At 39.3% G+C, this 26,613-nt stretch overlaps 1 protein-coding gene across 1 annotated transcript in view; it reads left to right on the top strand.

Moving 5' to 3' along the window:
- Positions 1–8,941, top strand: part of LOC126471055 (uncharacterized) — a 633,812-nt gene extending 624,871 nt beyond the window's left edge. The window contains exon 17 of the mRNA XM_050099122.1: positions 7,412–8,941. Within this exon, the coding sequence (XP_049955079.1) occupies positions 7,412–7,905 (494 nt within the window). The 3' untranslated portion in view covers positions 7,906–8,941. The remainder of the gene's footprint in view (positions 1–7,411) is intronic.
- The last annotated feature ends 17,672 nt before the right edge of the window (positions 8,942–26,613 follow it).

Genomic DNA, 26,613 nt, shown 5'->3' with positions numbered 1-26,613 from the left:
ATGTAATTAGTATGAGAAAATAAAAGTTTTGGGAATCGAGCGACAAAGATTGGATTAACTTTTTAGTGCATTCCAGGTCCATAGGATGGATTATCTTCATCCTCTGCAAACTCCTCCTCCAGCTTCCTCTTGTTCCTACTCCTGTTTACTCTTGCTTGTATTTCTAGAGTCTTTACAGCCCTGTCTGCAGCCCGAAGGTGTTCCTTGTCTAAAGCAAGCATCGCTCGTACTACCATGTTAGAACCTATCTTCATTCCCATATTTCTAAATACCTTGCACCTTACAATGTTGCCATCATTGAAAGTCGCAACAGCGTCATACACACCAAAGTGAAGTGTTTCTATTCCAACAAATACAGTCTTGGGGATTCTCGACCATATAACACTATTTACACTTTCATTGGAGTTTTGAGTTTTTCCGTGAATACACTTGTTCAACAGTTCAGGTGCTGCTAAGTCTCTGAAAATAGGTTTTATCACCTCCATTATTGCATGAGGCAGACTATGCTTATGAGTGTACACTTCACCAGTTAGCAATCCTTTGTTATATTTACACCAACTGTCTTCTTCTTTGGGACACAAGCTATGTTGGGGATTTTCATCGGTTGAAGAAGTATGAAAAAAAAAGAGCCCAAACAGCCTTCTTCATTTCGTCGACACTTTGTGTATTTTGCCTAATAGCCATTCCATAATAGTTCTGTATTTTGTCAATTACACTGTCAGTTAACCTTCCCTTCCCATCCAACCCTTTACTATCACTGAGTTTTTGTTTTTTGTACGAAGCTTTCAGTCGCCGAAGTCTTGTTCCCATTCGCTTCTGTATGTGTCCAATACACTCAAATTTCTGCACTACAACATCATCACCATAGGGCTTCAGTCCTTGAACATGTTTGAAACTTTTAGAATCACCGTCACCAAGGTAATTAACATATCGCACTTTATCACACGCCTCAGAACGCTGGAATATACTGGCAACACCAGCCACTGTCATTCCTCCACTACTGCCATATAGTTAGCTTTGCAATTATTTTCATGTGTACCTTTATATTTTTGTGGACATCTACAATACTTTGATATTACTGCTACATCTAAAACTTTCCCTGTATACATACTGGTGGCAGATACTACACCATGAAGAGATGTGTGTCCCCGTTTATGCCAGGTACCATCGAACGCTGCAGTCAAATCTCTGTTACCATTTTTTTCCATTACTGCCTCTTCCAAAGCATTCTTCATAGATTCTATACAGACATCTTCTACTTTAGACCCTATTAATTTATTATAGGTCATAAACTTGGTTGGGGGATTTGGAAGATTCATGATGCCACAGAAAATTGCACCTGCAGTAGCACCCTTACCAACTGAACGCAAGGAATAAACAAATCTAATGTTGTGTTCGTAGATTTTGCTACCATTTTCTTCAGTTGCAGTTACTGCAACACTGTTCCAAAAGGTGGTCATGTATGAACACTTATCACATTTCAGTTGTATTTCACTAGCAAGTCCTACGTGCTTTATTATGGAGAGTTCCAGACCAACTTCACTACAATGAATACATCTTACAACAGTTTGAAAAAATTCCTTTGAGAAACGACATATCAAATATTTCATTCACATCCGATTCGCCCATAAAACATTCATAGTTTTCACTCATTGAACCAAGCTTCTTCTGTGAAGTATTTTCTTTCCCACTTTGACTGCTATGGGCAGGTGTACTTGAGAGGTTAGGTTCACTCACTTGGTTATCGTCTTTATTGTTTACAGTAATAACACATACCTTTGGCTTTCCAACATTTCTCCTTTTCTTAAAAGCCTTCAGAGGATTTCTAATAACTTTACTTTTACTCATTATTATACTTCAACAAAACAGAGACTCAAGAAACAGAATTAATTACGAATATTTTCGAGATAACGACAGAGTAAATAAACATGAAATAATCGACAATCACACCAGCAATATATATTGAACCATCACAGGTTAGCCACAACACATACTTTATCTCACATCACTAAAATGTACCTGATGAACACGGGGTTAATAATAACACCATTTGACAGCAGTTTAACAGCGCCACAGTGGGTCACGCCCATGTAGAACACATTTTAAAAAAAATTTAAAAATAGTTGTAGTCTTCGGAATTGAATAAATTATATATCTATTAAAAGGTAATAGTCTGCAGATTCAGAAAATGCAAAAAAGTAAAAATTGAACTTTTCATGATTTTGAGCCTTTCCGGAGCCCCTTAAAGGATTAAACAAATACAGGAACAAGAGATATGTTGATTTGCTTTTATTGTTCACAAATGTTCCAACACATTGCACTGCTGACATAAGGAAAGACAAGAAATGAAGAGCAGAACAGTGTGCCTTCCTTGCATGTTCTAAGTATGAAAAAGGGAGTAATAAATAACTGAAGATAAGGTTGAATACTGATAGTTATCCTGGGCTTTTCATAAGTTGCAGGAAGTTATATTTATATACTCACTATGAAGAACATAAGTGTTCCAGTTCTTTTTCATGATTCTAAGTTACTGACCACCAACCTGTAACACTTTTCATAAATTTTGCATGTGCAGTAGATGGAAATTTGAGTCATTTCTGACTGATGTAGTGTATTATATGAAACACTGAATCTTTGTATGACCTTGTTTATTTATATTGGGTATGGATCCACTAAATCATAGCAGTCAAATGTGAGTATGATGAGCCTGATGTTAACATGCTCAACAGGAAATATTCACCCTACACCAAATACGATCGCTAAAGGTAAAGTTCTGCATTCTGGCTCTAGGCAGGCCAATTGGGCCTGACCAACTGCTGTGTCATCCTCTGCCAGTGGTGTTATCGGATGCAGTACGGAGTGGTATGTGATCAGCACATGACTCTCCTGGTCACTGTTGGTTTCTTGAGCTTGGAACCACTACTAATTAGTCAAGTAGCTCTGCAGTTGGCCTCACAAGGCTGAGTGCATCCTGTACCAGTCCCCCACCAAGGAAAAATCTCTGGCTGTATGGGAACTGAACCTGTATCCCCACTCTGCAGCCAACTGCTCTAATCACTCATCCATGGAGGTGGGCTAAATATGATCACTGTTAGTACAATAATATCTCTTGATAGTTTCATGACACCTCAAAAGTAAACTAATTACTGAATATTTTCAATGCGTAGTTCCTCTGCACATTTATGAAAGACCCTTTTATTGTGAAAATGATGGTACACATCTAGATGCAAGCCATATGACTAAGTCTGGCCTTAAACAACATCACCAAGCTGTGCTTCTCACTGATCTCTCACACAGTGTTGCACCATTGAGCAGTGGCTCTTTGTTGTTGCACTGTGAGAATGTCGCTACCACATTCTGCCATGTTGCTGTTCCATCATACATTTGGATGAGGAAGACAACTTTCTTTTACTTCCCTTAATGAACAAGAAAACCCCAAATGAGTGGTAGCTATAGATGGTAAACACATATGTGCCATCAAACCAGCTGACAGTGACTTGATTTATTACAAATACAAAATTTTTTCTCCATAGTGCTGCTAGCCATGTGTGATTACTACTAGATTCACGTTCGCTGATGCTGGTGCCTGTGGAAGAGCGAAAGGTTCAATCGTATTCAAGAATGCATTGCTTTATAAGAAGTTAATTGAGAATAGAATTAAAATTCCCTTGAAACTGGCAGCTGTATGTACCACCAATCATTGGTGGTAAAGGTTTTAGTATGTCATTGTTCTTTCTGCATCCATACAGAAGCAATTTCTTAACAGTTAAAAATTGAACTACCATCTCCGTAGGGCTAGAAGATACACTGAATATACTTTTGGCATTCTTAATGACAAGTGGAGAATTTTTCAGTGGTCTTTGAATGTATCTCCAGAATTTGCCAATGATGTGAAAACATGCTGTTTTGAGAATTTTGAATATGATGAAGATGGATACAGATCTGAAAACACTTTGACTACTTTCAGTTAACATGACATGTCAACAGGCAAAACACATTTACCATGGCAGTTTGAAAAATTATTACCTTACTGAACATATTGAAATGAAGTAAATTCCATATTTAATCATTTAATAAAAGTGAAAATGTTGTACATGTACAGTTTATTGATCATTTTTGTTATGACACTTGCCAATTGTTTTCTTCTCTGAAGTACTTTTGTCTCCAAAGTCCTGAGAAAACATAATGATGATTGCCTCCATTGCTTTAATTTTCTTGACTTTAATATTCTTCACACTTCACATTTCATATTGATGGATGTTTTTCAGCATCACAGATGAAGTCTTCTGCATTGATTTCCATCTCAAGCCAACAGTATCGCTAAAGGTCTACTAATGCTACAAAATGCTCATACACGGCAATATCAGTATGTCATGTGCTGATAGCTTCTATGCAGCTTAATCTGTTGCTTGGCTAGTCAGTAGTACCACCGAGTGGCATTTAGCAAAGGCCATGATTGAAAGCAGTGTTCTGACAGTGGTGGTGATAGCCTGCTGTTAAGAGCCACAGAAGTGCAGCGGCACTGTATGTCTCAACGTGTTCATTTAAGCCAGTGGTCATCAAACTGCGGCCCACGGGCCACATACGGCCCGAATCAAGTATTTGTGTGGCCCGCGATTCTCAGCTGTATTTTATAACAATATGCATCTGACAACTAACAGTTGAACCCAAAACGCCAACTAACGTTAACAGCTGTAGTTTTCCTGCTTAAAAACAAAAAAATACTTACACAGCCAGTACGATTTTAAGATGCGCTTAATTTTAATCGATGTTGATGAATTCGTCCATGAGCTAAGTAAAGTTGGCCACTTACCTCAGGGGTATGGGGGTCAAGTAACGTGGCCACTGCTGCGTTACAGCGGGAAACTTATTGTTTTGTCTTCCAGTACCAACAACTCTCGTGTGCGAGCATGTTGCAGTGATCAGAGTCTACGGTATGAATTTTGAGATGGAAGTAACATGAATTTGTGAATGCACGTTACAGAGATGGTCATCTTCAAATGTGATACTTGCTTGCAGCAAGGAACATTACATTAAAGATCTTGTTATACGGGGCAATGAGTAGAAGAAAACTGACATTCAAATCATATGTCATAGGGTCTTGTATTGAATAATGCTTTAAAACATAAGTACAGTTACTTTTATTAACCAGTTAACTATCCGTTCACACGGACAACACAAGACTTAGTTACGCAAAGCTGTGCTACAACTCTGGGGTCGCTGAGGGTGCAACGATCTGAAATAGAGAACATTTGACACGAAGTGGTCTGAATGGTGCTGATTTTTAAGGATCACTACATGGGGGCCAGCTGCCAACTTATTACGCCCTCACCACAACTAGTCTACTGGACGCTTACAAAATACCGATTTCCATAGCTTACCAATTAATAATAATATTGGTACACATGCAGCCCAAGGTGTCAACCCTTATTTTTGGTCTTTGGTGGAATAAACTCCTTTACCCCACTTCTTCTTTTCACAAACACTCTACATGCTGTTGTGCAAACAAGGAATCAGTTAAGTGATTCATCTGCTCTGAAGACACTGTCACTGATGTATTTGTAAATGTCCGGTAACAATTATAATTTTGTTCTGTAATGAGTGTCCAACAGTAAAGTCTCATAAGAATTTTTTTTGGTGAGAAAGACAACATGTAGATGGACAATACATAAAGAGTAATATCAATTAATTTAATAAAATGCCTTCCTCATGTTATCACTGATGTGTACTGAAGATCTTAATTTCCCCAAAATCCTAGCCTCTTTATCATTTTAAATGCTTTTGCAACTAATCTGCTGTTCAGTTTCACTTGTTCCTATTGATCAGTATTTAAATTCTGTAAAATGCTTGCAGCCATTGCCAGCACATGCAACATACTGTATCTCCATTCATATTATTTCTCTTGTTAGGTATCTAACAGTAATTGGAAGTACTATACAGGGTGTATCAAAAAGAATTGCCCAATTTGGCACATCTATATTTCTGAAACTAATAAATATATACAATGAATTTTGTTTCTCGGTGAAGGGGGAAACTCAATAAGCTTTTTTACATACCTTTTCATAGGTGTTCATTATGCTCCCATTGAGATGCACGGCATATGTCAATGCAGTATTCACAGAGTTCTCACACTGCAGCGAGAATGTCTTCCACAACTGCTGCTATATGATGTCTTAGTTCATTCTTTGTTGCTGGTAATGGAGGCCCATAAACAGAGTCTTTTATAAACACTCACAAGAAATAATGACATACAGTCAGGTCCAGTGAACTTGGAGGCCAGTAATGTAAGGCTGAATCATTTGGTTCAGTGCAACCGATCCATCGTTCAGTAATTGTTTGATTTAAAAATTCCCACGCTTCCAGATGCCAGTGTATTGGTGCCCCATCCTCTTGGTAAAAGAATTTGTTCGAATCAGTCTCCTACTGTGGGAAAAGAAAGTTCTCAACCATATCAAGATATGTGCTTGCTGTAACAGTGTTCTCAGCAAAGAAAAATGGACCATACACCCTTTCCCATGAAAATGCACAAAACACATTAAATTTTGGAGAGTCCCTATCATGCTGCACAATTTCACATGGTTGTTTTGCACCCCATATTCTCACATTACAATGGTTCAACTTTCCATTTAAATAGGATGCTGCCTCTTCACTAAACACTAACCATGGAAGAAAACTGTCATCCTCCATCTTGCCAAGTACTAAATTACAGAACTCCACACACTGTTATTTGTCACCTTCAAAAAGAGCTTGCAGTAACTGAATTTTGTATGGCTTGATGTGTAAACATAGATCCAACACATACTAGATGGACATCAGGGTCGTGTTGAGCTGTTGAGCTGCACGGTGAACGGATCTCTGCAGACTCCTTGTGAAACTATAGCGGATGCTTTCAACGTCGGTGTCAGACACTCGGGGACAGCCCAGCAATTTGCCTTTACACAAACAATCTGTTTCTCAGAATTGTTCATGCCATCATCTAATGATCTGAGCTGTTGGAGGATTCACACCATACCTAGTACAGAAGTCACACTGATCATTTATTACTGACCCACACTGTGCAAAACGTAGAACACAAAATGCTTTTTGCTGTCCCGACACAGTTTTTACTAGAACTTAAGTGGGCAGACACTACTGCTACCTAGTGGGAACCATGTGAAACTCAAGAGTTTGCTCTTTCCAACAGTACATTGTTCACGCACACATCTCAGATAACATAAAAGTTATGATTTTTTTAAATTGGATGATTCTTTTTGATATATCCTGTATACCACCCAACCACCCACTTTTAATATAATAATACACTCATACTATTCCAGTTTTATTTAACTGCTGTAAAACTTATTGCTATGTCTCAATAAAATAGTAAAAATATTAATTTGGTTGCATTCACATTATGTTTCGTATTTCACAGGTTGGCGATCTGACACAACAGAGACTGAACCTTCAAGCACACCAGTTCCACAGCCTTCTCAGACAGTTAATGGGCTTGAAGAAAAAAGTGAAGGGGAGGAGAACGTACCAACAGGGTCAGAACTGACTCACTATGAGACACCTGTTCCTGGAACTACACTTAAATGTCTTGGAGATGTTTCATTTGGTGCTGAAGAGGGTAAAGTTATAGGAACACAGCAACCAGGAGGGCCATCTGGTTACCGAGTTCTGGAAGCTCCTAGTCCACCATCCGACATTGCGTATCAGCCAAGTGAGCTGGGAAGCGCACAGGGCTCTTACCATGTATTAGAAGGTCAAGCACTGACACAAGAATCTCCCACTAAACCTTTGCCACTTGTATCCCCGTCCTCTGGCCGTTCACTTGCATCTGATGTTCTAGAGAAAGCTAGAACAAGATTTGACAAATTCTGGGGTAAAAGCAAGGAGTCACCTGACAGGGAAGGAAAGGTATAAAACTATAGCACATTTCATTGTATAGTAATCCAGCTCTTATGTACTGCAGCGTCCACACGCATGTCTTATGCATGGAACAAAACTGTATATCGATGCTTTACTTCTGTAGTAGATAACCATTCCCTTGATTCTCCTGCTTGGGATGTTATTCCATTTTAGCTGTTCTTACTATTGAGAAACATGTGTTATTTATGATTCACTTATTATTTATATATCTTTGATATGACAAATTAAAATGGAAATGCACTGAAACATCCCATTCAGAAGATATATGAAATTTATAATTACAAGAGACTGTGCCCTTGTCCTAAACTTTATGGGAGATAAATCAACAGTTTGTTTGCTAATTTATTATTATAGTAATAAATCAGATTTAGATGACAAAATGGCCAATTTATTTATTTTGTGGTACAAATAAGTAGCAAAGTATGTCATTTGTACCTCAAGAGCTTACTGTTTGCTGTTTCTGTCAGTGTATATAAAAAATTATATGGCACTGAATTTTAATCTATTGTTCTAAAGCAATTTTGAGGTGAACAGCCTGTCAGCTATTGAAATTTCTAATGAATACATTTTTTTTTAAATTTCTTTATTTCATGTTACATATTTACTCAAAAGAATATCTGTTTTTCAACAAAATGAAAAAAATGAGATTCATTGCTTATGTAATTTAAAATAAAAAATAAAAAAGAGATAAAAACAGTTCTGTAAGTATAAAATTTGAAATGCATTGTTCAACATGAATATTCCAAAAATACTCATTTTATTTGTTATCTATGTGTCTGCTTCTTAGTTCAGAGCAAATTCATAGCAGACTGCTTTCATCTATTGGTTGTGCTACTTCAGAAACAGACTGGATGTAATATTATATCTGTTGCTTGCAATTAATAACTGTTGTATTTGCTGTTGATAAAGGTTAAGTCACTGTTTGCTTCCATATATCACAAGAGTTTGTGTGATTTAGTGTACTATAGGAAGCAGTTTGTCACTCATGTTGATTTTGATGACTGAAAATAAAGTGTATTTGATGAATGTATATCAACACAATTGAACATTCTTGTGTGTATTCTGTTACAAAGTGGATTCTCTTTTCTATATCCTCTTTTCCTCTCCACTCCAAGAAACGTATGGGAAATATACCACATGGAAAAAATATATCTAAAAACAAAGATTCTGTAACTTACCAAACGAAAGTGTTGGTACGTTGATAGAGACAATAACAAACACAAACACACACACAAATTTCAAGCTTTCGTAACCCACGGTTGCTTCATCAGGAAAGAGGGAAGGAGAGGGAAAGACGAAAGGATGTGGGTTTTAAGGGAGAGGGTAAGGAGTCATTCCAATCCCGGGAGCGGAAGTCTGTTTGTGTCTGTATATGTGCGGATGGATATGTGTGTGTGTGTGCGCGAGTGTATATCTGTCCCTTTTTCCCCCCAAGTTAAGTCTTTCTGCTCCCGGGATTGGAATGACTCCCTACCCTCTCCCTTAAAACCCACATCCTTTTGTCTTTCCCTCTCCTTCCCTCTTTCCTGATGAAGCAACCGTGTGTTGCGAAAGCTTGAAATTTGTGTGTGTGTGTGTTTGTGTTTGTTATTGTCTCTATCAACGTACCAAGGCTTTCAATTGGTAAGTTACAGAATCTTTGTTTTTTTATATAAAGTGTATTTAGATACACATATATTTGAGCAAATTAACAGAAATATACTGTTACGGCAAAATTTCATTGTGCTCATTGACTATTTATCATGGCACTCTTTCAGCATGTTCATACTGTTCAGGAACTATACACTGGAGTCTTATGTAGCATAGTTTATAAGCAGTTCAAGATAAACTTGGGTCTTTATGCATCAAACAGTGGTACACATTTAACTGAAGCCTTTCTTGCAAAGATTGTCATGGTAATAGGTGTGGCAGCTGACTTAGTGTCTAATACTACAGAAGTCTATACAAATCATCAGAACACCCTGCCAGATAAGATAACAATTGTCAGAAGTCACTCCTGCTTGAGATAATTATAAAGCAATGAATAACATCCAATTATGACAGCAAAAGTCAATGAACAATTTAAAGAACTGATTTTCACACAAACACTTGAATAAGAATTTGAAAAACTGATGTGTCTTGGCTAGACAGAGATAGTTTGCATGAAATACTGTAATTATGTGGTTTTCCAAACTATTAATAATTCATTTACATACATGGCACATGCTGCACACATATAGAAGAGTTTATTCAGTAGTATCAGATATTAAGTTTAGTTAGCTATAGCTATCGAATTAAATCAGATGAGTAGTAGACGAGTTTTGCTATTTAGGCAGCAAAATAACTGATGACAATCGAAGAAGAGAGGATATAAAATGTAGACTGGCTATGGCAAGGAAAGTGTTTCTGAAGAAGAGAAATTTGTTAACATTGAGTATAGATTTATGTGTCATGAAATCTTTTCTGAAAGTATTTGTATGGAGTGTAGCCATGTATGGAAGTGAGTCAAGTGGACTTGAGTTTAAACAAGAAGAGAATACAAGCTTTTGAAATGCGGTGCTACAGAAGAATGCTGAAGATTAGATAGGTGGATCATATAACTAATGAGGAGGTACTGAATAGAATTGGGGAGAAGAGGAATTTGTGGCACAACTCGACTAGAAGAAGGGATCAGTTGGTAGGACACATTCGGAGGCATCAAGGGATCACCAAGTTAGTATTAGAGGGAAGCATGGAGGGTAAAAGTCGTAGAGGGAGGCCAAGAGATGAATAGCTAAGCAGATGCAGAAGGATGTAGGTTACAGTAGTTACTCAGAGATGGATAAGCTTGCGTAGGATAGAGTAGCATGGAGAGCTGCATCAAACCAGTCTCTGGACTGAAGACTACAATTAAAGCTATTCCTAATACAGGCACTATAAGGGGCATTTCCACTGAGATATCGTGTGTTTTTTGCTAGTGTTTCCAAAGACATCTTTAGTCTTGTTTTTGAGATGTGTAGATGGAATTATGAATCACAAGTACACTCTGCCATACACTTCACAGTAGTTTGCAGAATACGGATGGATGTACGTGACATTAAATGCCTAGCAAAGTTAACTTTAAAATTAAACTGAAAAAATTTCTACTTGACATCTCTCTGTTTACAGATTTATTATTTAGAAATTTCCAGTATGTATAGGTTGTGCTTTCTGACAGTAACTAGATGTGATGGCAGTAAAATGTGAAGAACAATCAGGATGTTCATATGTAACTGAGAAAGTCTTGTGTGTGCTGATAATGTGAAGAGAGCTGAGAGTCACACATACCTTACTCAGCATATTTCCACATTCTTGAAGTGAATGTAAATCAAATGAATTGAACACATTAAATTACACTAGGAATAACATTTTGTTTGTAATGAGAATTGTAACAATGTTTTTAATTAGCACTTGATGTCACATGAAAACACCCTCAGGCATATTTACTAGACTTTTTTTGTTTTTGTTGTGAACTTGCAGTAGAAGAGATTTGTTTCACAGTACAGGAGATGCTCAAAGCTCTTAAGGTTTTCATGTTAGAGCCCATGTTTACTAGACTTTTTTTGCTTTGAATGATCATCCCTATCAAATGCATGGATACTGACCATTCCCCCTGGGACACCCTGTATTTATAACTTGTGTTGTACCCATGATGGGAGTAACTGAATTTAATGTGTGTGTGTTTAAAATTAAGATTATTTACAGTAAACAACTTCATGATTGAAGAAACAAAGAAATGACTGTCATTAGCTGCTAGTGGACACTGATTTAAATCAATGGTGAAAATTGAAAATTTGTGCAGGACTCTGATTCGAACCCGCGTATTCTGCTTACTAGGCACTTCTTTGTGTCCGATTCATAATGGCTGCAGAATTAAAATTTTGTCTGTTCTTTCGGACATATAATTAAGGTGAGGATGACCAATTAATCACTTCAGTGCAGATGCACGCCAAGCTTGAACTCTTACGGGAATTAACAAACTGCCACAAGTAATGATGATAATGGAGAAGGGACACTACATCAGTAGTGTATGTATAAGTTGAGAATTTGGGTCTGATGGGGGTGTTCTAAGGAGTCAGTGCAGTTGCAATAACGACTGTGTCCGGATGGCACAGTGGTCAGCGCATCTCCCTAGTAAGTAGGAGACTCGGGTTCAGTTTCTGGTCTGGCACAAATTTTTGACTTCCAGTTGATTTAATCAATGTCCACTGGCAGCTAATGTCAGTCATTCCTCTGTGTCTTGATTCACACGTCCATAAGAACAGACACCACATATATAACTTCATGATTCTTTTCCAAACATCACACACCATCTCATCTTTTACTCTATACGTACTAAGGATTGAGTATAACAATTGTGTCCTGTTGAAAAGCCTTACTGATTAGTTCCAGTACTGTTACATTAAATGAGAGATTACTCACAAAATGTGTGGCAATAGTGGATCTCAGATTAAATATTGTCAAATGTTATTCAGAATTTCTCCCTCATCTGAAATCTATCTTATTATTATTATTATTATTATTATTATTATTATTATTATGCTCTACATTACCTTCATCATCATCATCATCATCATCATTATTGTGGTAGGGCACTATCCTAGAATAAATGACTTTTCAAAGTGTTTATAAAATGTCAGCAGTGATACAGATTGATAATTACTAGCACCTCTACTATCAACATTCATACATAGAAGTTCAGCAACAGAACATTTTAAATACATTAGAAAAATGACCTGAGAATGGTGGATTACATACTGCCATGAACTGTGCTACTTGCACTGTGGTGTAGCAGTTAGCATCACTGGCTGGTATGCCACGGGTCACCAGTTCAAACCCAACCAATCACAATTATTTGTCATTTAGTATTTATCAGTTCTGGAAGGTTTTCAAAATTTCATTTCTAACGTTTGTATGTTGTTGTGGTCTTCAGTCCTGAGACTGGTTTGATGCAGCTCTCCATGCTACTCTATCCTGTGCAAGCTTTTTCATCTCCCAGTACCTACTGCAACCTACATCCTTCTGAATCTGCTTAGTGTATTCATCTCTTGGTCTCCCTCTACGATTTTTACCCTCCACGCTGCCCTCCAATACTAAATTGGTGATCCTTTGATGCCTCAGAACATGTCCTACCAACCGATCCCTTCTTCTGGTCAAGTTGTACCACAAACTTCTCTTCTCCCCAATCCTATTCAATACTTCCTCATTAGTTATGTGATCTACCCACCTAATCTTCAACATTCTTCTGTAGCACCACATTTCGAAAGCTTCTATTCTCTTCTTGTCCAAACTATTTATCGTCCATGTTTCACTTCCATACATGGCTACACTCCATACGAATACTTTCAGAAATGACTTCCTGACACTTAAATCAATACTGGATGTTAACAAATTTCTCTTCTTCAGAAACGCTTTCCTTGCCATTGCCAGCCTACATTTTATATCCTCTCTACTTCGACCATCATCAGTTATTTTGCTCCCCAAATAGCAAAACTCCTTTACTACTTTAAGTGCCTCATTTCCTAATCTAATTCCCTCCGCATCACCCGACTTAATTAGACTACATTCCATTATCCTTGTTTTGCTTTTGTTGATGTTCATCTTATATCCTCCCTTCAAGACACTGTCCATTCCATTCAACTGCTCTTCCAAGCCCTTTGCTGTCTCTGACAGAATTACAATGTCATCGGCGAACCTCAAAGTTTTTATTTCTTCTCCATGAATTTTAATACCTACTCCGAATTTTTCTTTTGTTTCCTTTACTGCTTGCTCAATATACAGATTGAACAACATCGGGGAGAGGCTACAACCCTGTCTTACTCCCTTCCCAACCACTGCTTCCCTTTCATGTCCCGCGACTCTTATAACTGCCATCTGGTTTCTGTACAAATTGTAAATAGCCTTTCGCTCCCTGTATTTTACCCCTGCCACCTTTAGAATTTGAAAGAGAGTATTCCAGTCAACATTGTCAAAAGCTTTCTCTAAGTCTACAAATGCTAGAAACGTAGGTTTGCCTTTCCTTAATCTTTCTTCTAAGATAAGTCGTAAAGTCAATATTGCCTCACGTGTTCCAGTGTTTCTACGGAATCCAAACTGATCTTCCCCGAGGTTGGCTTCTACTAGTTTTTCCATTCGTCTGTAAAGAATTCGTGTTAGTATTTTGCAGCTGTGACTTATTAAGCTGATAGTTCGGTAATTTTCACATCTGTCAACACCTGCTTTCTTTGGGATTGGAATTATTATATTCTTCTTGAAGTCTGAGGGTATTTCGCCTGTTTCATACATCTTGCTCACCAGATGGTAGAGTTTTGTCAGGGTTGGCTCTCCCACGGCCGTCAGTTGTTCCAATGGAATATTGTCTACTCCGGGGGCCTTGTTTCGACTCAGGTCTTTCAGTGCTCTGTCAAACTCTTCACGCAGTATCATATCTCCCATTTCATCTTCATCTACATCCTCTTCCATTTCCATAATATTGTCCTCAAGTACATCGCCCTTGTATAGACCCTCTATATACTCCTTCCACCTTTCTGCTTTCCCTTCTTTGCTTAGAACTGGGTTTCCATCTGAGCTCTTGATGTTCATACAAGTCGTTCTCTTATCTCCAAAGGTCTCTTTAATTTTCCTGTAGGTGGTATCTATCTTACCCCTAGTGAGATAGGTCTCTACATCCTTACATTTGTCCTCTAGCCATCCCTGCTTAGCCATTTTGCACTTCCTGTCGATCTCATTTTTGAGACGTTTGTATTCCTTTTTGCCTGTTTCACTTACTGCATTTTTATATTTTCTCCTTTCATCAATTAAATTCAATATTTCTTCTGTTACCCAAGGATTTCTACTATCCCTCGTCTTTTTACCTACTTGATCCTCTGCTGCCTTCACTACTTCATCCCTCAAAGCTACCCATTCTTCTTCTACTGTATGTATTTCCCCCATTCCTGTCAATTGCTCCCTTATGCTGTCCCTGAATCTCTGTACAACCTCTGGTTCTTTTAGTTTATCCAGGTCCCATCTACTTAAATTCCCACCTTTTTGCAGTTTCTTCAGTTTTAATCTACAGGTCATAACCAATAGATTGTGGTCAGAGTCCACATCTGCCCCTGGAAATGTCTTACAATTTAAAACCTGGTTCCTAAATCTCTGTCTTACCATTATATAATCTATCTGATACCTTTTAGTATCTCCAGGGTTCTTCCATGTATACAACCTTCTTTCATGATTCTTAAACCAAGTGTTAGTTATGATTATGTTGTGCTCTGTGCAAAATTCTACCAGGCGGCTTCCTCTTTCATTTCTGTCCCCCAATCCATATTCACCTACTATGTTTCCTTCTCTCCCTTTTCCTACACTCGAATTCCAGTCACCCATGACTATTAAATTTTCGTCTCCCTTCACTATCTGAATAATTTCTTTTATTTCATCATACATTTCTTCAATTTCTTCGTCATCTGCAGAGCTAGTTGGCATATAAACTTGTACTACTGTAGTAGGTGTGGGCTTCGTATCTATCTTGGCCACAACAATGCGTTCACTATGCTGTTTGTAGTAGCTTACCCGCATTCCTATTTTCCTATTCATTATTAAACCTACTCCTGCATTACCCCTATTTGATTTTGTGTTTACAACCCTGTATTCACCTGACCAGAAGTCTTGTTCCTCCTGCCACCGAACTTCACTAATTCCCACTATATCTAACTTCAACCTATCCATTTCCCTTTTTAAATTTTCTAACCTACCTGCCCGATTAAGGGATCTGACATTCCACGCTCCGATCCGTAGAACGCCAGTTTTCTTTCTCCTGATAACGACATCCTCTTGAGTAGTCCCCGCCCGGAGATCCGAATGGGGGACTATTTTACCTCCGGAATATTTTACCCAAGAGGATGCCATCATCATGTAATCATACAGTAAAGCTGCATGCCCTAGGGAAAAATTACGGCTGTAGTTTCCCCTTGCTTTCAGCCGTTCGCAGTACCAGCACAGCAAGGCCGTTTTGGTTATTGTTACAAGGCCAGATCAGTCAATCATCCAGACTGTTGCCCTCGCAACTACTGAAAAGGCTGCTGCCCCTCTTCAGGAACCACACGTTTGTCTGGCCTCTCAACAGATACCCCTCCGTTGTGGTTGCGTGGTTGCACCTACGGTACGGCTATCTGTATCGCTGAGGCACGCAAGCCTCCCCACCAACGGCAAGGTCCATGGTTCATGGGAAGGAACATTTTTATATTCTGGAATATTCAATAATTGAACAAATAGCTGCACTCTCCATCCAGAAGTTGGTTATTTTCTGGCTATATGTTGGTGTTTTAATAAATGTGCTTTCAGTGCTAAATGTTGTATTTCATTGATGCCTGTGCTTTGGGATTTGGACTTGAGTTTTGTCATGATGTGACATTGTTTGATGGAGACAGTGGTTGCTTCAAAACATCCACTGTAGGTGCCCTGGACATGTTGTGCACTGCTGCAAAGAAAGAAGAAGAATTTTTTGATGACTACTGCACCATCAGACATTCACCATCACAACAGTTCCATTCACGCCAGTCAACTGTAGATAATTATAACCAACCTGGGGGATGTAGTTGCTCCCCAACACACTATAGCCTTTCCCTGATGCTTACAGGAGTATCTGCCGCTCACTTCGCCTCTGAATTCAGGGATACTAAGCAAGGTAACCCTCTATGGAGGAGAGGCAGCCATAGATGAAAATCCTCCATGGACGACACTCCCCAAGATGTCAGAAAATTTCGTTGATGGTCAACCTGTTTGGGCACTAATTGACTCAGAAGCTTCCTTTTCTGTAATGTTAAATGCTTATTGTTGCCAGCTAAAGAAGATTGGGTCCCATGATATGAAGGCATTTGTGGTGAAAGTCACAGATGGGAAATATGTCCAGACAATAAGAAAATGTAAGTCTTATAACTCTCAGTGGCAGAACACAGCTCTTGGAATCTGTCACTTTATCTGAATGTAGTCATAACATTATTCTCGGATGGGATTTCTTGCAGGCATCATGAGCAGTCATAGATTGTGGAAGATTGGAGCTCACAGCTGACAAAGCTATTTCATCAAGCACACATAACAAAGATCAATATAGATGATCAGTTAAACTGTGAACACACTGTTGTTTGCAAACAGCTACTCAGGCTCACAAAATAAATCTACATCCCAGCAATGATCATAAGCATTGTAGGTGGTCAAGGAGAACTTTGAATCGCAGACGAGTCCAGTAAGGGTAGCTTAATGCCACTGATGAAGAATCATACTCCTCTGACACTGCAAACAATGTAGAGGAGGAAGCTACTATCAAAATGCCACTAGGATATGACCTGACAGAGGAGCAAAGTGGTCGAGTGTTACCCATTCCACACTCACTTTTGCATCCTTTCAAATCTGGTGTGGAGGAAAGATAAACGAAATGACCAATGGTGAAACATTCATGAAAAAAGATGTCTACCCATTGTTGCATGCTGATGTCACCATAGACTGCTTGAAAGAAACAAAATATTTCTAAGCTGTGGACACACTGACAGACAAATGGCAAATCAAGGGCCATGAGGCTGACAGTGAAAAGATTTCCTTCATAACTCCTGGCAGCCTCTATCAGTTCAAAGTCATGCTGTCTGGACTATCTAACACACCAGCCAGCTTTGAGTACATGATAGATAACCTGCTTTGACACTTTAAATGAATGAAGTGTGTTTGCTATCTGGATGACCATGATATTTCTTGAACATATTTGAAGAAAATATAAGCCACTGAAAGCTGTGTTGGAGTGTTTTCAGACTGCAGGCCTCTGCTTACACCTGTATCTGAAAAAGTGCATCTTTGTTGCCAAAGAAATAAAAGTTGCAGCGTATCTAGTGAATGGCAGTGGAGTCCATTCCAAACCAGAATAATGAAGTGCAGTCACCAATTTCCAACATCTCAGCACATTCGAGATGTGAGATGTTTTCTTGGAATGTGCTTGTTCTACTGCAGAGAGATGCAAAATTTTCCTGGAACAAGGTGCTAAAATCTCCAGTCCTAGAACTGTATAACAAGAATGCCAAGACAAAATTTCACACTGATGTTAGTGGTTATGGGATAGGAGCAGTCCTAGTACAAATTCATGAAGGTGCTGATAAAGTGATAGCTTATGCTTCCAGAGTACTCTCAATAGCTGAGAGGAACTATTATACACCCTAGAAAGAGTGCCTTGTAGTTGTATGAGCCATTAAAAAGTCATGTTTATTTGTCAAACCATTCACCATTGTGACAGACCACTAATCTCTATGATGGATGACTAGCCCGTTGAGCCCACTGAGTCAACTGACAAGATGGGTATTGAGGTTTCAGGAGTACAACACACTGGTATATAAAAATGCATGTAATTAGAAGGATGCCAATTGCCTTTTGAGGAACCCTTTGGTGGAGCACAGCAGTATGGAGCAGTATGGATGAACTCTGTCATTGTTGCATGAAATGACATTGCTGCTGGACACAGGGAAAATCACAAAGGCTTGAAGAATGAGGAACTGATCAAAGGAAAATTTCAATTAATAAAGAGAACATTGTCTAAGAAAAACTATGATCCAATGGGGTTGTAATGGTTGCTCATCATCCCAGCTGATCTATGGCTAGTCATCCTAAAGTTTATCCATGTCACTCCAAAATGTGGTCACCTGGGATCTGTGACGACTCTATACAGAATATATACTACCAGGGCAGCAGTAAGGAATGTTAGTGATGGAAGTGTGTGCAGCAAATACCTCTGGGCATCTAGTACTAATTCTGACTACAGCGGCACTTGGGGAGGTTCCCAAAGCTGACAAATGGGAATCGATTGATAACAGTCTGCACTTACTACCCCGTCTGCTACACTGTCACCAAAGCTGCAATGATTGCTGAAGCTCCCGAAATTGCAAGTGTCCTTGTAGAGGACATCATTTTGAAGCATCGAGCACCCTGTGTAATGATTTCTGATTATGGAAAAGTTTTCCAGTCGAGACTAGCTTCAGATGTAATTTCACATTATGACATCACCAACAGATGAATGGTCTCACAGAATACTTTAACAAAACAATGGCAGATATATGCTCATGATGTACACTGATGCCAAACAGAGATATTGGGATACAATATTGCCCATCATGACATTCACATACAACACAGTGAAGCAAGACACTACATGTTTCACACTGTTCTTTCTGCTCCACAGTCACTAGGCCAAAACCATAATGGATACGCTGTTCCAGTTTGAAATGGACGATACTCAGTATGACTATGCGAACCACATAATCACAAGGACCACCGAGGCAAGACAGCTAGGTCATCTACAGACTCTGCATGTTAAGGATAAAGATCAAGAATGCCTGAATGACAAACACTAGCCATTGGAATATGGGTTGGGGGACTTGATATCAATATTTATACCTGTTCAGCAAATGTGAGTACTTGAAAAGTTAATAAAGTAGTGCTTTGGCCCATATCTTAAACATTGTTGCTTATCGGACATCACATCCAAAGTTGAGGATTATAACCATTCCTCAAGAAGATAAAAATGCAGAGACAGCATCCATGTTCTTCGCATGAAACCCTACTACATTCCTGAAGTGCAGATCAATGATGAGGGCTTGTTATTCAGTGAAACTGAAGACTAGCTCAACTTTGCGAAGATTTGACGGGTTGGGATAAATTTGATGTTCATCATAGTGAAGAGGTTCTGACAACACAACCAAAAAGTGAGGCTCTGCCAGCAATGCCATATAGAGGACCATTGACAAGATCTAGATCCAGGATGCTGTAGCTGTCTCCAAAGAGAACTTCAGAAACAGCGAATCATTGTTTCTCCAGGAGAGGTAGCAATGTCACAAGCTGTATTGTATTCAGTGTGGTGTAAAATTAGCATCATGCTGTGGGTTACCAGTTCAAACCTGACCACAAGCAATTTGTCATTTAGTAGTTATCAGTTATGGAAGGTTCTCAAAATTTCTTATGTTCATAATATTTGTATATTCTTAATATTCCACAAATTTATAAATAGCTGCACTCTCTGTCCAAGAGTCAGTTCTGTTCTAGCTGTATGTTGGTGTTCACAATACCTTCTTTCAATGCAAAGTGTTGTATTGCATTGATAATCCTGCAATCAGATTTGGACTCAAGTGTGGTTATGATGTGCCAATATTCCAAATGAACATTATAATGTGGGAACAACTTCTAAGAATTCTATTGGTTATATGAATATGAGCTTTTATAGTCTGATATAACTGCATTAATATCACGAGACAGCTGGTTGGATTTCCAGTTGATTAATTTTTTTCCACTTCTTTGGCTCAAAATAAAACCTGAACTTCTGACAGACGTAGAATGTTATATGATGTGTTGTCTTTCACATTTCTCAACAATAGGGCCAGATTACATAAAGTAATGGCTAAAGAGGTATATGCTCCAAGTTGCTTGATTCCTAATTTAAAGCATAAGATTAATTTGTGACAGCTCAGATGTTGCATGGTCATGTTGTTCTCTTTGACCTGTTTAACTGCAAAGAATGAATCTTCCTAGTAATTAAAACATCCAGCAGTCAGCTGCAGTGTTGCAGAAGCCGGTAACAACGAAGCAATGTACTAATATATACAAGTGCTATTCAGCTGCATATCATGGACTCTGCACCATCCCTGGCATGGTGAAGTTGTCTACCTGCTGAATTATGGACAAAGAAAGCAGTCAAAACTGAACAAGTGCAATATATACATATCTCTGAAATAAACTACAAAAGGCTACTTTTTGGCAAAGCTCTGCAAACATGTCCAATACCTCAGTATTGCACATTTTTATGAACGCTTTTTGTTAACAATGTGACAAATAAATGTGTACCTCATACCATCAATATCAAAATCAGCAAAAATGAAAATGTTTAGAGCCACTACTATCGTAATCAGAATTTTGCAGTTTGTAATGCACCATTGATCTGCAGCTATCAGATGATAATTGCTTGTAAATGACAGACTATAGCTGAAGGATAAATCACATTATATGATCGCATTGTCTTTCTTGGCAAGGTGAACTAATACAAAGCTCTCAGGTTTCCAGCTGAGTGAGTTTGTCAAAATGAGTGATGTTTCATAGAATGTCACTCCCATCATCTTCTGGTGAAGTGTTGAGGTGGCATCTTGGTTATTCTTATACACGCACTGCAGGGCAGTGGGCTGCCCCCTCACCTCCCAACAGAGTGGGTGGGAGAGGGAGGAGGGGTCACACTTGAGTAACAGCATGGTCCCTCAGACTCCGTCTCACACGACGTACGGATGTATCTTGGTTGGAAGTACTGGCAGCGTGTTGTGGCCAATAATGGTTCCAAGGTAGAACTTTGTTGGGAGGCACCATCTCTGTTCTTGAAGCCATCACTGGTTCTAATTTCAATGGCTTCTTTTGTTAGGCAGGCCCTGGATGACAGCACGTTCAAAATTCTGAAACTGAACATCACAGCAGCAGAAAGAACAACACTTTGAACCTTGTGAGAGGATAAAGATACTATTGTGCTGTCAACAAATAAAGGCAATGTGACCATTTTATTGAGTGCCACCGAATATCACCAGAAAAATTGATAAACTATTGCTGGAATAAGCATACAAGGAACTTACGAAGAATGTGACATCAACCATGAAAGACTTTCACTCCTCTAAAGAACTCTGACTTGCCACTCAAATGGATAAAACAACTACAGCCACAGGCAGCAGCACATCCTTGCTCGTTTGTGCTCCTAAAAGGGCATAAGGAAGCAATGCTGTTACATCCAACAGTAAACAACTGCCAGCTCACTGACATATGGAGTGGCCAAACATGTAGCAGAATTATTGAAACCTTTGGGCACTGTGTGTACCATGTGAAGAATTTTTATGAGTTTATACAATTGTTGGAAGATATTCAAGTCAAAAAACTTTTTGAGCCACTGATTGTGAGACCTCTGAAACAATCTTTCACTCCCTCTTACTTTAATTGCAGCAAGTATTAACAACTACAGCTAGGATGTCTCCCCTGGCAGCAGGAATAGTCTGTCTGTACATGGAATATTTGAGATTATGGTTAGAGAGCCCACATGCCTCAGACCCAAACACATCTGCAGGTATGTGGATAACTCTGTGTACGGCAGTGAAACCACTGACAAATTCCTTGGACACACCAACACCATCCACGAGAATATAAAATTTACAGGGGAGGTGGAGACAGATGGCTGCCTCCCATTTCTGGACATTTTGCACACTGATCTGTGTTGGCATGCATCTATCTTCCATCACTTGATCCAATGTACCACAATTCTAACTGATTCTTGGTCACAGGGCTCAGGCTATAACTGACCTGGAAAGCCTGTCCACCAAAGTGAAAAACCTGAGGACAGTTTTCCTGATAATGGCTACAGTGAGACACAAATTAAGAAGGGCATACACACAATGTGCTGCTCTGAAATAAGACAGGAAGAGGACAAGTGAATGGCATTCTTGCCATATGTGGGACCACCAACAGCAAAGATGAAAAAGATCCTTAAGAAATATAATGTTAAAACAGTCGTTCAGCCACTGCAGAAGATTAAAGATTTTGTTGGCTAGGCCAAGGATCCAGTGGGACTGTTCATGCCTGGCATCCGTGAGTGTGGGTTGCAGCACACTGGGCAGACACAATGCTGGGCTCAGCAGCGCTGCTTGTGGTACACCACATGTATTCGCCTGAGACAGAAGGATAAATCAGCAGTCGATGAGCACAGCTTAGAAGAAAACCATATGTTTGATTTTAACAGACAAGAATGCTCAGCAATCCCTGTGGATTTTGAGACAGCGTAATACAGGAAGCCATTGAAATTGAGACCAGTGGTGGCCTCATAATCAGAGATGGTCACTACCAACTAAGTTCTGCTTTGGATCTGTTACTGCCGAGAATACACTGCAGGTGCTCCCAGTTGAGAAACATTTAAATGCCACATAAGGTGACATCTGACCAAGCACACCAGGACTCAAGTGCAGCCCTCACTCCCAGCCCCCCCCTGCTCTAAGGAAGGGTGATGGGGCATGTAACATGAAGAAAACTCAAGAGCTGTGTGACATAAACAAAAGTTGGCAGGCATGTTTCTACATCTGAAAGATGATGTGTATTCAAATTTCACATCAGTCACATAACAGTGTTACTAGTACTGCCACTGGGAGGATGCAAATCAGGTTTGCTTTATATACATGCTATAATGGTCACGAGCGTTATTTAACTTTCAGATTGGATGTGGTGAGTTGATGTTAGTCAAGAACACCTTTAAGGCGACAAAAGGCAACATTATCAACAGCTCACTGAGTTTTAACGAGGTCGCGTAATAGGGCTATGAAAAGCTGGATGTTCCTTTTATGATACTGCAGAAAGATTCAGCAGGAATGTAGCCACTGTACATGACTGCTGGCAGTGGTGGTCATGAGAATGTATGGTCACACGAAGACTGGGTTCCAGATGGCCACATGGCGCTACCGAAAGGGAAGACCATCATGTTCGAGTATGGTTCTGGTGCATCGTACTGCAGCCGCAGTAGCAATTTGAGCAGCAGTTGGCACCACAGTCACACAATGAACTATTACAAGTCTGTACTTCAAGTACAGTTCTGAGCCAGACACCCTCTAGCGTGCATTCCACTGACCCCAAGTCACCACCATTTGTGACTTTAGTGGTATCAAGTGAGTGCTCATTGAAGGGCAGGACTGAGGTCCATTGTGTTTTCTGATGAATGATGGTTCTGACTTGGTGCCAGTGATGGCTGTGCATTGGTTAGGGGGAGGCCAGTTGAGGGCTTGCCACCAACCTATCTGCATGCTACACACACTGGACCTGCACATGGAGTTATGGTCTGGGGCATGATTTCGTATGATAGCAAGAGCATTCTCGTGGCTATCCCATGCACCCGGACCACAAATTTGTACATCAGTCAAGTGATCTGACCTGTTGTGCTCCCATTAATGAACAGCATGCCAGGACATGTTTTCCAACACGATAATGCTCACCCACATACTGCAGAGCATCAACTTGTTACGTTGGACTGCTCTATCATCAGAGCCATCTCCAGTCAAGCACATATGGAACACCACTGGACGACAACTCCAGTGTCATCCACAACCACCCAGAACCATCCCTGTATTGACTGACCAAGTGCACCAGGCATGAAACTCCATCCCACAAACTGACATCTGGCACCTGTATGACACAATGCATGCACATTTGCATGGTTGCATTCTACATTCTGCCAGTTACATGGGTTATTAATGTACCAGCATTTCACATTTGCAATGGCTTATCTCGTGCCAACATTAACCTGTGATCTTACGATGTTAATCACTTAAATACATTATGTAGACAAATGTAGTCCCAAAGTTTCATTACTCTACATTAGTTATTTTTAGTGGATTTTTTTTCACGTCAGTGTATTAATTTGCTGTGTAAGTTTAGTTACATCATATTAGAACACTATGTAATAAAATTTGATTTTCTCTTGGCATCATACTTCAATAAGCAACATTCATCTACATGCTGAACATATTTTGTAATATTTGAAGTAACAGTTTTGATATTCCCCCCCATTTCTTCACATGTTTCAGCAACAGTTGTTCATCTTTGTTTGCAGACCAGTAGGGACAGATATAAATGTGAACTCAATATCAGTACAGTGGATGTCTTTGTGTTCTTCCCAATCACACATGCAGCTATGAAAATACCTGGTGAGAAACTCTGTTCAGTTTCTTCTGATGTGGAGTGACTGTCCAAATTTTCCCTGTGGTACTTGGAAGCATATATATAATTTGTTTGCTAAGTATCCAGCCCTGCATACCTAATGTCAGTCCTGTACCTGTTACTTATTGTACTTTAGCTTTCTCATGTTTTTAATTTAATATTCTTTCAAATGTGATGCCATAATTGAACTGGCCCTGATAATAGTAACAGCCACAGTTCACCTACAGTGTTTCTGTTCAGATATGCTTGAAAACTTTATGGAAGAAAAGGGGGGAGGGGAAGTTCGAGGCTTATTACTTACAGTAGCTACAAAACATCATACAGTGAGGTGATAAAGTCATCGGATAGCAGTACGAACACACATGGATGGGAGTAGTACTGCATACACAAGGTATAAAAGGGCAGCGCATTGATGGAGCTGTCACTTGTGCTCAGGTGATTCATGTGAAAAGGTTTCTGATGTGATTATGGCCACAGGGCAGGAATTAACAGGCTTTAAATGCAGAATGATAGTTGGAGCAACATGTATGGGACATTCCAATTTGGAAATCGATTGGGAATTCAATATTCCAAGATCCACAGTGTCAAGAATGTGCAGGGAACACCAAATTTCAGGCATTACCTCTAACCACAGAAAACACACAGGCCGACGGCCTTCACTTAATGACTAAGAGCTGCGATATTTGCGTAGAGTTGTCAGTGCTAACAGACAAGCAGTATTGCATGAAATAACTACAGAAATCAATGTGGAATTTACAATGAACATATCTGTTAGGACAATTTGGCAAAATTTGGCATTAATACGCTACGGCAAGTGTCTTTGCTAATTACACTAAATCACCTGCAGCTACCCCCCTGGCCTCGTGACCATATCAGTTGGACTCCAAGATGACTGGAAAACCATGGCCTGGTCAGGTGAGTCAGGATTTCAGTTGGTAAGAGCTGATGGTAGGGTTTGAGTGTGTTGCAGACCCCTCGGCCCAAGTTGCAAACTGGGCACTGTGCAAGCAAGTGGTGGCAGCTCCATAACGGTTATGGCCATGTTTACATGCAATAGACTAGGTCCTCTGGTCCAATTGAACTGATCACTGACTGGAAATGGTTATGTTCAGCTAATTGGACACTATTTACAGCCATTCATGGACTTCATGTTTTCAAACAATGACAGAATTTTTATGGATGACAATGCACCATGTCACCAGGCCACAAATGCTTGCAACTGGTTTGAAGAACATTCTGGGCAATTTGAGTGGACGATCTGGCCTCCCACATCACCCATCAAGAACACTACTGAACATTTATGAGACATAATTAAGAGATCAGTTCATGCACAAAATCCTACACTGGCAACACTTTCGCAATTATGGATGGCTGGGTAGCATGGCTCAGTATTTCTGCAGGAGACTTCCTACAATTTATTGTGTCCATGCCATGTAGAGTTGCTGCACTACATCTGGCAAAAGATCTTGCACAATATTAGGAGGCATCAAATGACTTTTGTCATCTCAGTGTAATAGTGTGGAGTTCAGTAATTCAGTATGGTTGGTTACTTTTATTGCCTGACTTTACAAAAGCCAGTAATTAATATTTTACACACTTGTTACACATTTCACAAGAAATGAAACAGAAGTAATCTGCTGAATTATAGATCCACATCAATGACATAAATCTGCAAGAGGATTTTTGAACAAACACTCTATTCGAACATTATGAAATACCTCAAAGAAAATCATCTGTTGATGCGTAGCCAGCATGGATTCATTTTATATCATTCTTGTTTAACACAACTAGATCTTTATTCTCATGAAGTAATGAGTGTTACTGACAGGGCATCTTAAGTTGATTCCAGATTTCTAGATTTCCAGAAGGCTTTTGATGTCACATCATTTTCCACAAGTGTCTTCTGAACATGGTCTCATTGTGCAACTAGATTCATTAATTCCTGTTAGAAATGAATCAGTCCATAGTAACTAAAAG

This window comes from Schistocerca serialis, chromosome 3, assembly GCF_023864345.2.
Source record: "Schistocerca serialis cubense isolate TAMUIC-IGC-003099 chromosome 3, iqSchSeri2.2, whole genome shotgun sequence".
Lineage (NCBI taxonomy): Eukaryota > Metazoa > Arthropoda > Insecta > Orthoptera > Acrididae > Schistocerca > Schistocerca serialis.
This window is presented reverse-complemented; position numbering and strand designations above follow the sequence as displayed.